The sequence below is a fragment of the Pavona decussata genome, unplaced genomic scaffold (assembly GCF_977016875.1).
Source record: "Pavona decussata unplaced genomic scaffold, jaPavDecu1.1 SCAFFOLD_26, whole genome shotgun sequence".
NCBI classification, from domain to species: Eukaryota; Metazoa; Cnidaria; class Anthozoa; order Scleractinia; family Agariciidae; genus Pavona; species Pavona decussata.
Window position 1 is genome coordinate 3270644 of NW_028145449.1, and position 13882 is coordinate 3284525.

General features: G+C 37.6%; 2 protein-coding genes across 2 annotated transcripts; both read right to left on the minus strand.

Moving 5' to 3' along the window:
* Positions 1 to 5288: 5288 nt before the first annotated feature.
* LOC146485565 (melanocortin receptor 3-like) lies at positions 5289 to 5915 on the minus strand. The gene has a single exon (XM_085103237.1). It carries the CDS (start codon positions 5913 to 5915, stop codon positions 5289 to 5291), a length of 627 nt encoding a protein of 208 aa, XP_084959363.1.
* A 1974-nt stretch (positions 5916 to 7889) lies between these two features.
* On the minus strand, positions 7890 to 10822 carry LOC146485566 (melanocyte-stimulating hormone receptor-like). The gene is made up of 2 exons (XM_085103238.1): positions 10769 to 10822; positions 7890 to 8774 (listed from the first exon to the last, which is right to left on the minus strand). Exons 1-2 carry the CDS (start codon positions 10820 to 10822, stop codon positions 7890 to 7892), a joined length of 939 nt encoding a protein of 312 aa, XP_084959364.1.
* Positions 10823 to 13882: the final 3060 nt, after the last annotated feature.

The window sequence follows — 13882 nt, forward strand, 5'->3', positions numbered from 1 at the left end:
CGCCTTGATCTCGTTGAAAACTGCTGTAAATCGTACTGGGTTTGTTTTTGGCGCTATTCCCTCCAATCAAATTAATTCATTAATAGGCGCATGTTCCTTTACAGAACCTTCAAATAAAAAGAAAACTTAGTATTTTTCCTTTCAACCACTTTCTTCCAGGCTTTAGCCCCTCCGATGCACACGTTGAAATTCGACACTTTTTATGTTAGAACCTCTTTTGTGTTTTCCATCTCTCTGGTTGCTTTGATTGTTCCTTCTAATTTCAAATTTGCCTGTCCACTGCAAGTCTCCAAATATAGCCGTTTTCTTCGTATTTCGTCGACGTTGCTTTAGACTTCATCAGTTGGTCTACGAATTAACAGTTTTCTCCAACGAAGTGAACTTCTCGTCTAAAGTTTTTGTTTGAATCCAGGCTCGTTCTTCCTCTAAACATGCCACCTTGCTTTTAGTTTAATTTTATTTCATTTTTATTTTAGTCTTCAGGTCGGATAACCTAGATAACACGATGTCTTCAATGACCATATCTCAGTGGCCAGATGTTTTAGCCGAAGAACGCGACTCTTCAAATCTCTTCTCAACTGGAGAAGACACCGCCCAACTGATCGAAGAAATAGTATTTCTCGGTCCTTCAATTTTGGTGTGAAAAATGATCAACATTCAAATTTGACGTCAGGTTATCAGAGCTTCACTCCAGACTCAAATCATTTAGCTTAATTAGTCACAATGCAAACTCGAATTAACAAGGCATCTATATTCCATTTTAAGTCTCGGCTATGCGGAATATATTTTTCACTGTGCTTTTCATAATTTGACGAATTTCTCGATATCGCCAGCAGTAAACTACAGGATTTAACGACGAATTGAGAAGAACGAAATAAAGTGTGACGCAAAAAGCCAACCAAAAATAAATTTCAGCGCTGTTTATTTTTAACAACGTTGCAGACCAGAAATGCGGGAGATAACATGCGACAAAAATTACATAGATATATACAGTATTGAAAGCGGACTTTTTCTCTCGGATTAGCTGCATTGCGAGCACATTTTGCTGCTGAAGTTGACTGTGGATTTGGTTCTGATGATATCTTACAACTCTGTAAATGCGAATGTACGCTACTGTTGTCAAGAGCATTCCAACAACTTGAACGATCACACCTACCGTGACTTTGTGTGTATTAAGCGAAACGAACAGAGAAGCAGCGATACCACTTGTGATCCATATTGATACCAAGACTATTTTAACGCGCCTAGAAGTGACAAGTTCCTGGTATCGTAGGTGGAGAGTTATAGCGAGGAGTCTATCGACAGCAATGGCGGTTAAATTCAGAAATGATGCGCAAGCGAGAAGAAATAAAGAGAAAGAACAAACAGTTAAAATTGTTGGACAGAGTAAGTCAACGTTTTGACCTCCATTGGCTGTGAGCAATAACTGAGCAAACAATCCCACGGCAAGATCAGAGACAGCAAGACTCAGGAAGAACTTCTTCATTTTAGTGGGCATCGATGAGGCTTTCCACAGGGCACGAATAGCAAGGATATTTCCAAGCGTTGCCACGAGAGAAAAAAATAAAGTGTAATACACACATTGAGAGCATCGTAGCCCTGTGAAACTGAAGAAGTCGACTAAGATCCTTCAAATGGTAACTGCAGAACTCTACGGCCATGGCGAACCTAATGATTCAGATCCGGCGATATATATGATACCTGTTTGCAGCTCCAATGTGAGTTAGAATTACCAATCGACAGCTGTAAAATAACTGTATGAAATAAGGAATTAATACAACTACATACTGCGTTTCAAATAATAAGAAACCGACTGAGCACGCAGTTATTATTGGTTTAATCTCTGGTTTCTATATCTTTATGTAAATATCTTAAATATTCTGAGGGTTATTAAGAAAAATAGAAAAAAATAGGTACGTCTTTCTTTAAAATTTTCGGAAAATTTCTTGAAGTTTAAGATGATTTCAAACAGGAGTATGTCGTTTATAAACAACGACTTCTATTTTCTCCAAATGAGAGGAAGAGAATATTGTGGACGGGCCGACAATCAAGGGTGCTCAATCGAAATATGTCAGACATACGATTAAAACTGTCGTTTTTGTTCATTGGAGAACATTGTCGTTTTGTTAATCGTTGGGTTATTATCACCCTTTCCTGTCGACTACAAGACTCCAAACACAGCAGGTTTCTGCGTATGTCGTTTAGGCTTCTTTTTATAAAATCAGTCTCTTTTCATAATCGACTCCTGTGTTGTCGTTATACCGCTTGCGTCAGTGAATGTGTCAGTCAGTTGCATGATAGACCCTGTTTATCGTCGAGCATCTGCTCCTTTTGTGACTCATGGGGTTTCTAATAAGTGGATTTACTTACCTTCCGCTTGTGAGTCCATACAGAAGAACTTTTTCTAGACCTCACGCACGTATAGCACTTGAAATTCATATCTTATTTTGTAAATAAGAAGCAAGTCCCCTTATTTCGAAATGGGAGGAGCCTGATAACAGGTGAATAATTTAAAAAAAGATATAAAAGATGACTGTTGATTTAAATATACATGTAAGCTTCCCTCGAAAAGAAATCTCTAAATGGTCGCACCATTCAGAGTTGACAATAACGGATATTAACTTTGTAATGTATTCTGAAGCTGTCTATCGACATATGCAAAGAAAATTAGGCGGCATATGTCATATGTCTGCAAAAAATTCTGAATTGACAGAAATTTATCTTCGCTATTTTAAAACACAAGATTCTTAAACTCTCTTATAACCAGTTTTAAGGTGCTTTTTCCAATAATGACAATTGTTTAAAAACCTCCAACAGCAACTTGTGATCGAAAGATGATCTTACAGATTGCGTGACATTTCTTACTAAAACTTCAGAATTTTCCGGTATTTCAGAATAAACAATATTTCTTGTCAGGAGCTCGTTACAAGTGGAGAAATATAAAATCGTTTCTCCGTTGAAATTGCTATAAATTTATCTGCACTGGAGTTGGTGTATTTCTCAAATGTGTCATTGGTACAAATTGCAGATGAATACAAATATCAAAGTCAATGAAATAAGTTAATAAGTCATTAAATATTTTTCCACGTATATTTCTGAAAACGTCCCGAGGGAGTAAGGGCGTTCGCACAAATATTCAATTAGTTATTGAGGTTCAAAGTCGCCGTGGAAAGAATACGCCCCAACGGTCCAGATAAGGTTGAAAATATAATGATGTTTCAAAAGTTTTTATACCCATAACAAAAAAAAGAACTTGCTCACAGTTCAAACATCTTCCATTAAGGGTGCCAAAACTCAAAGGAAATCGGTGAAATATTTTTTTGTTAAAAATCTCGATTCAAAAATGCCACTAACCCGGGAATAAATATAGGGGTGGGCCACTTTAAAGTAATTTGAAGCATTGGTGTGTCGCGAACTTGCCATATTAGTGCTTCGAAAAATGGCGATTTGGTCACGACTTAGCTAAGCCTAGCTGATGCATAAACAACACATGTTTGCGGGGTTGTTACACTTAAGACAAATGTACTTTCAAGTACGGGGATCTTCCTGATCATAAATATTAAAAAAGTCAACATTTCCAAACTCCAATTCGACCTGGAAACGATGGAGAGAAATTCCACTGAAAATTCGCATTATTTATTTATTTGTAATTATTTAAAAGCATTTAAATAATAATTTATAAACTCCCTTATATGTACTTAAGGTAACGTTTTATCGCGTAAATGCTCTGGAAGTTTGTTCCAGATACGGAAAGATCTCTTGTTTAAACAGCCCTAATGTTAGGTTTGTTGAGATCATCAATTCCTCTGACATTTAAAAAAGCAACGACTTTTTAACAAGATAAAATAACACTGCATTCAACACTTGAATGTTAAGTACGCTATTTTCATTGGATCCTTGATGTTTAACGGACACCGAGATTAAGTACCACGAGAGCGAAATGTTAAGGGATTTCTCTGAGGAAGAACTAACTATATTTACTCAATGCTTAGCGACTTCTCCAAAATGCACAGGAGGAACTTCAACTATTGGCCAATTTTTTCAAGTTGCAAGCCATTTCAATCCTTGCTATCTGCAAGCTAAAGGCAATTAATACTGGGTTCTGCAACTGTTGATAAAACGCAATCATTATTTTGACGTTCCATTAATGCAAACTGTTCTCCGGCTACTCAAATTGACACTCAACATAGCTAACTTTGTATCTTTCGGCCTGGGTCAAAACTACAATATAGATAATAAAGAAAAATAGACAGAGGACGAAAAAGGTTTCAAATCGGCATTCTGAAGCCCAGGTTTCCCCTTACGTAAGCACCTGTTCGCTATCACAGAACGTTATAAAAAGCGCACTTAATATTCCTCCCTTTAACCACTTCCCTTGAGGCTTTCGCCCTTCCGATGTCCACTTTGAAACTCGACGCCTTTAAAGTTAAGTCCTCTTTTCTATTTTCCATCTCTTGCGTAGCTTTGATTATTCCGTTTAATTTCAAATATTCCTGTCGACAACAAGACTCCAAATACAGAATTTTTTTGTCGTTGACGTTGCCTTACGCTTCAGCAGGTTGTCTAGGAATTGAAAGTTTTCTCCATCGAAGTGAAGTTCTCGTCTAAAGTTTCTGTTTTAATAATTAATTCAGGCTCCTCCTTCCTCCAAACATGTCACCTTGCTTTGCAGTCTTTTTATCTGAAAATTCAGTTCTTCCATTTTAGTCTTCATGTCGGATAACCGAGATATCACTATATCAATTTTGGTACCGCCATCTTCCATGTCAGTCATCAGTCGCCAGATGTTTTAGCCGAAGAGCACGAGTCTTTAATCTCTCTTCCACTGGAGAAGACTCCGGAGAAGTGTTCGAAGAAATAGTATTTCTCGGTCCTTCCTTTTTGGCGTGAAAAATGCCGGACTAACGTTCAAATTTGACAATAGGTTAAGAGAGCTTCACTCGATTCAAGTCATTTACTCACAATGCAAATTCAAATTAACGAGTCATCTCTATTCCATCTTAAGTCTCAGTGATGCGGAATATATTTTTCACTGTGCTTTTCACAATTTGACGAATTTCTTGATATCGCCAGCAGTAAACGAGAGTGTTTAACGACGAATTGAGAAGAACGAAGAAGATTGTAGCGTGCATAGCCAACCAAACAGAACTTTGAGCGCTGTCCGTTATGAACAATATTCCAGAGCTGAAATTGGGGAGATAACATGCGACAAAAATTAGGTAGAAATACATAACATTGAAGGCGGATTTTTTCTCTCGGAATAGTTCCCTTGCTTGCGCATTTTGATGCTAAAGTTGGCTGTGGATTTGATTCGGATGATGTCTAACAACTCTGTAAATATAAAAATATGCTACTGTTGTCAAGAGAATTCCAACGAATTCACCAATAACAACTAGTATGGTGCTTCGACTATTAACTAGGTACAGAGGAGCAGCGACACCACTTGTGATCCATATTGATACCAAAGCTATTATGACGCGCTTTGAAGTGACAAGTTCCCGGTATCGTAGGTAAAGAGTAATAGCGAGAAGTCTATCGACAGCAATGGCGATTACATTCAGGAGTGATGCACCAGCGAGAAGAAATAAAGCGAAGAAACAAACAGTTAAAATTGTTGGACAGAGTAAGTCAAAGTTATGACCTCCATTGGCTGCCATCCTCAATACAACTGCGTACATTAACTGGGCGAACAATCCCACTGCAAGATCAGAGACAGCAAGACTCAGGAAGAACTTCTTTATATTAGCGGGAATTGATGAGGCTTTCAACAGGGCGCGAATAACAAGAATATTTCCAAATGCTGCTACGGGAGAAAAAATAAAGTTTAACACACACAACGAGTAAACAGCAGTCCCATGAAACTTCAAAAGTTGTCCAAGTCCATTCAAATTGTTATCACAGAACTCTTCAGCCATGGTGAACTTAATAATTCACATCCAGCAATATATTTTACAATATGTGTGGTATCCCTATTTGTTTGTAGCTCTAATGAGATGCATAACCGACACCTGTAAGCTAAGTGCATGAAAAAAGGAATTAATACAACTGCCTACTGCGTTTCGTATAATATGATCTTAAATAATTAAGTACGCTTTATTGGTTTAAACACGTCCTTTTATATCCTCATGCAAATTGGTAAATTTTCCGACGGAGTAACATTTGTCTATGGCTCATGTTTCGACAACAGCTTCTACTTCCTACGAATACATGCGTCTGTTCGTAACTCTCTTCAAACGTAGGCACTGATATTATCAGCGAAATATTAATAGATAAACTGACGATGTGTTCCATCGAAACATGTCTTGTATACGATCTAAAATTTGTCGTTGTCGTTTGATCAAATAGGGAATATCATTTGTTTCGTGATAGATGAAAGTAAAGGTACGATTATTTAAGGTAAAAATGCTTTAAGACCCTTTTTGGCGTTTTTTCATTAAAAGTCTCTTTCATAATTGACTCCTGTATCAGGTCATTATATCCCGCTGCATCAGTAAATGCGTCAGGGACTCTGTTTATTGTCGAGCATCTGCTCCTTTTGTCCCTCATGGGGCTTCTAAGAAGTAGAATCACTCACGTTCGGCTAGTGACTCCATACAGTAGTTTTTCTAGGCTACATGCGTGTATCTGACAATTTGAAACCCATCATTTGTTCGGTAAATAAAGAGCAAGTCTCCCTTATTTCGAGATGGGAGATCTTAAAAAATAAACATCAATGAAAGACTATGTGAATAAACAATATTTATGTTGTATCAACTACTGTAGACAATACATAACAAGAAAGGGAAGAAAAAAGGCGAAAAAAACGTTAAAATTCCCTCATACCTTTTGCAAGAACGGTCAACTGCCTTACGCAACATTTATTCCCAGGTCCTTAACCAGACTGAAAAAATGGGGAAAATCCGTGACATGTTGATAAAAAACGGGTAACCCAAAAACAAGGAAATGTCAAAAACAAATTAATTCTATTATAGCGCGACTTCGTAATTGGCATTTTGGAGATTAACTAAATAATCGCAATAACGACCAAAATAAACTAACATATGCGTTACATTTTGCATTTTGACATATTTACCATCAATGAACAGTTTATCAGTCACGGAGTTGCTCAGCTTCAATGCTTATTTTTGAGTTTTTTCTACTTATTTGAAATTTTTGCAATCATTCTTAGTTTTTTAAGGAGATCCTCATACCCTCAGTTTATTCTTGAGCCCTGTTTTCCCCCTTACTTGAGCACCAGTTCCGTACCACAGAATCTTAAAAAAAGCGCACTTGGTATTTTTCCTTCCAACAACTTTCTATCAGGCTTTAGCTCCGTTCTGATACACAACTTGAAATTCGACACTTTTTGAGTAAGCACCTCTTTTGTATTTTCCACCTCAAGTGTAGCTTTGGTTATTCCTTCTAATGTCAAATTTTCCTGTCGACTGCAAGTCTCCAATTTCAGTTCTACGTATGTCGTCGACGTTGCTTTAGGCTTCATTAATTAGCTTTGTCTACGAATTCACAGTTTTGTCAATCAAAGTGACGTTCTCTTTTAAAGTTTTAATTCAGGTTCCTTCAACCTCCAAACATGTCACCTTGAGGTGCAGTACATTTACTCCAAAGTTCAGTTCTTCCATTTTAGTCTTCAAGTCAGATAACCTAGATAACCATATCTCAGCTGCCAGATGTCTTAGGCGAAGAACACGACTCTTTAAATCTCTTCTCCACTGGAGAAGATTACGCCGAACTGGTCGAAGAAATAGTATATCTCGGTCCTTCCTTTTTGGTGTGAAAAATGATCAACGTTCAAATTCGACGGCAGGTTAACAGAGCTTCACGTCATTCACGTCCTTTAGCTTAATAACTCACAATGCAAGTTCGAATTAACAAGGCATCTTTATTCCATCTTAATTCTCGGTGATGCGGAATATTTTTTTAACTGTGCTTTTCATAATTTGACGAATTTCTCGATATCGCCAGCAGTAAACTACAGGATTTAGCGACGAATTGAGAAGAACGAAAAGAAATGTGACGTGAAAAGCCAACCAAAAAGAAATTTGAGAGCTATCCGTTATATACAATATTGTAGAGCAAAAATTCGGAAGATAACATGCGACAAAAATTACGTAGAAATGCACAGCGTTGAAAGCGGCCTTTTTCTCCCGGAATAGTTCCATTGCTTGCGCATCTTGATGCTGAAGTTGACTGTGGATTTGATTCTGATGATGTCTTACGGCTCTGTAAATATGAATGTACGCTACTGTTGTCAAGAGAATTCCAACGAATTGACAAATAAATACTACAATGCCGCTGTAAGTATGAAAAGCTACGAAAAGGGAAGCAACGTCTCCACTTGTGATCCATACTGATACCAAGGCTATTATGATGCGCTCTGAAGTGACAAGTTCCCGGTATCGTAGGTGAAGAGTTATAGCGAGGAGTCTATCGACAGCAATGGCGGTTACATTCAGAAATGATGCGCCAGCGAGAAGAGATAAAAAGAAACAACAAACAGTTAAAATTGTTGGACAGAGTAAGTCAAAGTTACGTCCTCCATTCGCTGCCATCCTTAGGACCACTGCGTACATTACCTGGGCGAACAATCCCACGGCAAGATCAGAGACAGCAAGACTCAGGAAGAACTTCTTTATATTAGCGGGTATCAATGAGGCTTTCCACAGGGCACGAATAACAAGAATATTTCCAACCGTTGCCACGGGAGAAAAAATAAAGTGTAATGCACACAATGAGAGCAGGGAAGTCCTGTAAAACTGAACAAGTTGTCCGACTCCCTTCAAAAAGTAGTTGCAGAACTATTCGGCCATGGTGAACTTAATAATTCAGATTCGGCGATGTGTTTCATACTGAAATGTGCCGCAATTTGTTTATAATTACTAAACTCCAAAGTCATAACCGACAGCTGTAAGCTGGATGCATGAAAGAAGAAGTTAACACAATCGTAAATCGCGTTTTGTTTTATATAATCTTAAATGAGCCCGTGTTTTATTGACTTAAAGCTTTTTTTTCTATATCTCTATGCAAACACGGTGACATGTTAATAAAAAACGGGTAACCCGAAAAGAAGGAAATGTCAAAAAACAAATTAATTCTATTATAGCGCGACTTGGTGATAGGCATTTTAGAGATTAGCTAAAGAAACACAATAGCCACCAAGATAAAGCTAACAGATGCGTTATATTTTACATTTTGACATATTTACCATCAAATAACAGTTTGTCGGTCTCGGAGTGGCTGAGCTTCAATGCTCAATTTTGAGTTTCTCCACTGATTTGAAATTTTTGCAATTATTCTTAGTACCTCATACCCTCAGTTTATTCTTGGGTCCGGTTTTCCCCCATACTTGAGCACCAGTTCAAATAACAGTTTTTCGGCCTCGGAGTGGCTGAGCTTCAATGCTCATTTTTGAGTTTCTCCACTGATTTGAAATTTTTGCAATTATTCTTAGTTTTTTAAAGAGATTCTCATACACAGTTTTTTCTTGAGCCCGGTTTTCCCCCATAATTGAGCACCAGTTTCCTATCACAGAACCTTATAAAAAGCGCACTTAGTATTTTATCTTTCAACCACTTTCTTTCAGGCTTTAGCCCCGTTCCGATTCCCAAGTTGAAATTCAACACTTTTTGAGTTAGCACCTCCTCCTGTATTTTCCAATTCAAGTTAAGCTTTGGTAATTCCTTTTAACATCAAATATTCCTGTTGACTGCAAGTCTAATAAACATAGCAGTTTTTTGTGTATGTCGTCGACGTTAAGGCTTCATTACTTTGTCTACGAATTGACAGTTTTCTCCATCGAGGTGACGTTCTCGTCTAAAGTTTTTGTCTTAATTCAGGTTCCTTCTTCCTCCAAACATGTCACCTCGCTGTGCAGTTCATTTACTACAAAATTCAGTATTTCCATTTAAGTCTTTAGGTTGGATAACCTAGAAACCACTAAAGTCAATTTTACTACCGAGGTCTTCCATAACCACATCTCAGTTGCCAGATGTTTAAGGCGAAGATTAAAAGACTCTTTATATGTCTTCTCCACAGGAGAAGACTCAGCCCAACAGATCAAAGAAAAAGTATTTCTCGATCCTTCCGTTCATATTCGACGTCAGGTTAACAGAGCTCTTAATAAGTCCCAATGCAAATTTGCATTAACAAGGCTTGTTATTTCATCTTAATTCTCGGTGATGCGGAATATTTTTTTCACTGTGCTTTTCATAATTTGACGAGTTTATCGATATCTCCAGCAGTAAACTACAGGATTTAACGATGAATTGAGAAGAACGAAGAAAAATGTGACGTGATCGGCCAACCAAAAAGAACTTTTAGCGGTGTCTGTTGTTAAGAATATAACAGAGCAGAAATATGGAGGATAGCATGCGTCGAAAATTACGTAGAAATGCACAGAATTGAAAGAGGACTTTTTTCCTCGGAGTAGCTCCCTTGTATGCGCATTTTGATGTTGAAGTTGACTGTGGATTTGATACGGATGATATCTTACAACTCTGTAAATGCGAATTTATGCTACTGTTACAAAGATAATTCCAACAAATTCAACGATCACAACTACCATGATATTGTGTATACCAAGCGAAACGAACAGAGAAGCAGCGGAGCCACTGGTGATCCAAACTGATACTAAGGCTATTATGACGCACTCTGAAGTGACAAGTTCTCGGTATCGTAGGTGAAGAGTAATAGCGAGGAGTCTATCGACAGCAATGGCGGTTACATTCAGAAATGATGCGCAAGCAAGAAGAAAAAAAGAGAAATAACAAACAGTTAAACTTGTTGGACAAAGTAAGTCAAAGTCATGACCTCCATTGGCTGCCATCCTTGGCACCACTGCGAGCATTAACTGAGCGAGCAATCCCACGGCAAGATCAGAGACAGCAAGACTCAGGAAGAACTTTTTTATATTAGCAGGTATGGAGGAGGCTTTCCACAGTGCGCGAATTGCCAGAAGTTCGGCTTGTGAGTCCACACAGTAGAAAATTTTCTAGACCTGAGGTGTGTATAGAACTTGAAACCCATCTTTTGTTCGGAAAATAAAGAGCAAGTCCCCCTTATTTCGAGATAGGAGGAGCATAAATAATGAACATCGATGAAAGAATCAATATTAATATCATTTCCAACAGGTCTTAGTTGTTTTACTCAGTCAATTATACAAGTAAGCATCCTTCCAAAAGTAATCCTTAATTTGGTGGCATCAGAACTGTTATGACGGTTGTAAATTTTGAAAAATATTCTGAAGCTGCTGGTCGACATATGCAAATCAGGCGGTATATATTCTGCTCATGTTCAGCAATGGCACAGATATGATGCAGATAAACAATGTTATTTTCTCAGCAATTTACTGGCGCCAATATTAAATTAAAATGCATTCTGGGGCGTCCAGGGTTTGGCCGGTAAAAAGACAAAAAAGCTTTGTATGGGATTCTGTGAATTTCTTGGTGGAACAGTGGAAACAACTCGGCGTTGTCCTTCAAGAAGTGAGTAATAAGAAAAACAAAACAAGTGATGAAGTTTTGGTTTAAAAAAAAAAGAGACTTTTTTGCGATAAAACTAATTGCACAGTAAACGGGTTTAGCCCCTTTTTCTTTAGCCCATTATATTCTGATTACGGATTCCCTGCTAAAAGTGGAGTACAAACTTTCATCGTTTAAACTACCTGCTCCTTTCTTAGATGTAACGAGGTTGATTCTATTAAAACTCAGAGTTCTCTTGCAGCGCTGTAGAGTCGCGTGATTCTTAGCACAGGGTACCACCCAAACTGTGTGGCTAATGTGTAAGGCCCTTTCTGGTTTCTCACCAACGCTACTTTTGTTGAGATCACAAATTCCTCTTATATTCAGAAGATAAAACTTTCATTAAAGCAACCATTTTTCAATAAACAGAATTGAAGTTATTCCAAAGGTTCGTGGAGATACCTTTAGGGAAAAAAAACTATTTTCAGCCAAATTAAAGTTAAATTATCAATTTAACAATTTAAAAAACGAAAACTGAAATCTTCAAAACTACGCGAGTAATTGAGTAAGACGACTTTTTAAATGAAAGATATTAACCATCGAGGTATGACAATCACCAAAAGGCATGAACTCTCCACTGATCTGTTCGCAGAAAAGAAGTTCATCCGGAAGCTTCTATTTCTCATTCTTATCTTATCAAAAATTGTCGTTGACATAGGAAGGAGTTTGACGTCCTGAAAAGTCCTAGGAGAAACCAAAGTCCTTGAACACAAATCAGAGCGAAGCCAGGACCACAAAAGAAGGAAAAAAGCAAATTTGGAAATGATAAATAAGAAAGTAGTCACAAGCAGTGACAAGAGCTCCTGGTTGGATCGATAATGAACTTCACAAATCGGAGAAGAATCGAGAGAAGAACAACGCGGTGCTTCACTTTCCTTTAGCTTTGCCTATTGCTGGCTATCATACGCTTACACAGAGGCAAAGCAGGGAGAACTTAGCCGCTTTTCCTTTCTCGCAAATTTCAAAAGATAATTTTGTCACGAGTCTCTGCGGGGAGCTCCTACGTTGTTCTTTATTGGCCGTTGGCTTGATCTCGTTGATAACTGCTGTAATAAGGTCTGAAAACTATGAAAATCAGTCTTTGAAGGCTAAAAACTCAGGGTTTGTGTATAGGATAATCCCTGCATTTTCAAATTAATAGGGTATCTCGATTTACCAAATCCATCGGCCCACGGAATAACTACTGTAGACAATGATTGACAAGAGAAGGAAGATAGAAGGTGAAAAAACATTGAAATTCCCTAGCCTCATACCTATTGCGAGAACGGTCAGCTGCCTTACTCAACTTTTTTTTTTTTAGGTCCTTCACCAGATTGACAAAATGGGGAAAATTCGTGACATGTTAATAAAAAAACGGGTAACCCAAAAAGACGGAAATGTCAAAAACAAATTAATTCTATTATAGCGCGACTTCGTAAATGACATTTTAGAGATTAACTAAATAATCTCAAAACAGACCAGCTGCCTTATTACTCAACATTTATTCCCAGGTCCTTCAGCGGATTGAGAAAATGGGGAAAATTAGTGACATGTTAATAAAAAACGGGTGACCCAAAAAGAAGGAAATGTCAAAAAACAAATTAACTCTATTAGAGCGTGACTTCGTGATTGGCATTTTGGAAATTAACTAAATACTCACAATAACGACCAAGATGAAACTAACATATGCGTTATATTTTACATTTTGACATTTTTATCATCAATGAACAGTTTGTCGTTCTAGGAGTTTGCAGAGCTTCAATGCTCAATTTTGAGTTTCTCCACGAATTTGAATTTTTTGCAATTATTCTTTGCTTTTTAAGGAGATCCTCATACACAGTTTTTTCTTGAGCCCGGTTTTCAACCATAATTGAGCATGGGTTGTCTATCACAGCACCTTATAAAAATGTGCACTTGGTATTTTATCTTTCAACGACTTTCTTTTAGAATTTAGCCCCGTACAAGATTCGACGTTGAAATTCAACACTTTTTGAGTTAGCACCTCTTCTTGTATTTTCCAATTCAAGTTAAGCTTTGGTAATTCCTTTTAATTTCAAATTTTCCTGTCGACTACAAGTCTCCAAACACAGCAGTTTTCTGTGTATGTCGTCGACGTTAAGGCTTTATCACTTTGTCTACGAATTGACAGTTTAAATTCAGGTTCCTTCTTCCCCCAAACAGGTCACCTCGCTGTGCAGTACATTTACTGCAAAATTCAGTATTTCCATTTCAGTCATCCGGTCGGAAAACCTACATATCACTAAAATTAATTTTACTACCAGAAATTTCTGATTGAAAGTTTTTGTTTCAATCCAGACTCCTTATTCCTCAAAACAAGGCACCTTGGTTTGTAAAAATTCGAATTAACAAGGCATCTTTATTCCATC

What these genes read in the sequence shown, in the direction of transcription:
- LOC146485565 (XM_085103237.1), bottom strand. Translation starts at nt 5,915, where the DNA reads ATGGCTGAAGAGTTCTGTGATAACAATTTGAATGGACTTGGACAACTT.
- LOC146485566 (XM_085103238.1), bottom strand. Translation starts at nt 10,822, where the DNA reads ATGGCAGCCAATGGAGGTCATGACTTTGACTTACTTTGTCCAACAAGT. An exon ending in TTTGTCCAACAAGTTTAACT is followed by an intron (nt 8,775 to 10,768) that starts GTTTGTTATTTC and finishes TACTTTTTGAAG; the next exon opens with GGAGTCGGACAACTTGTTCA.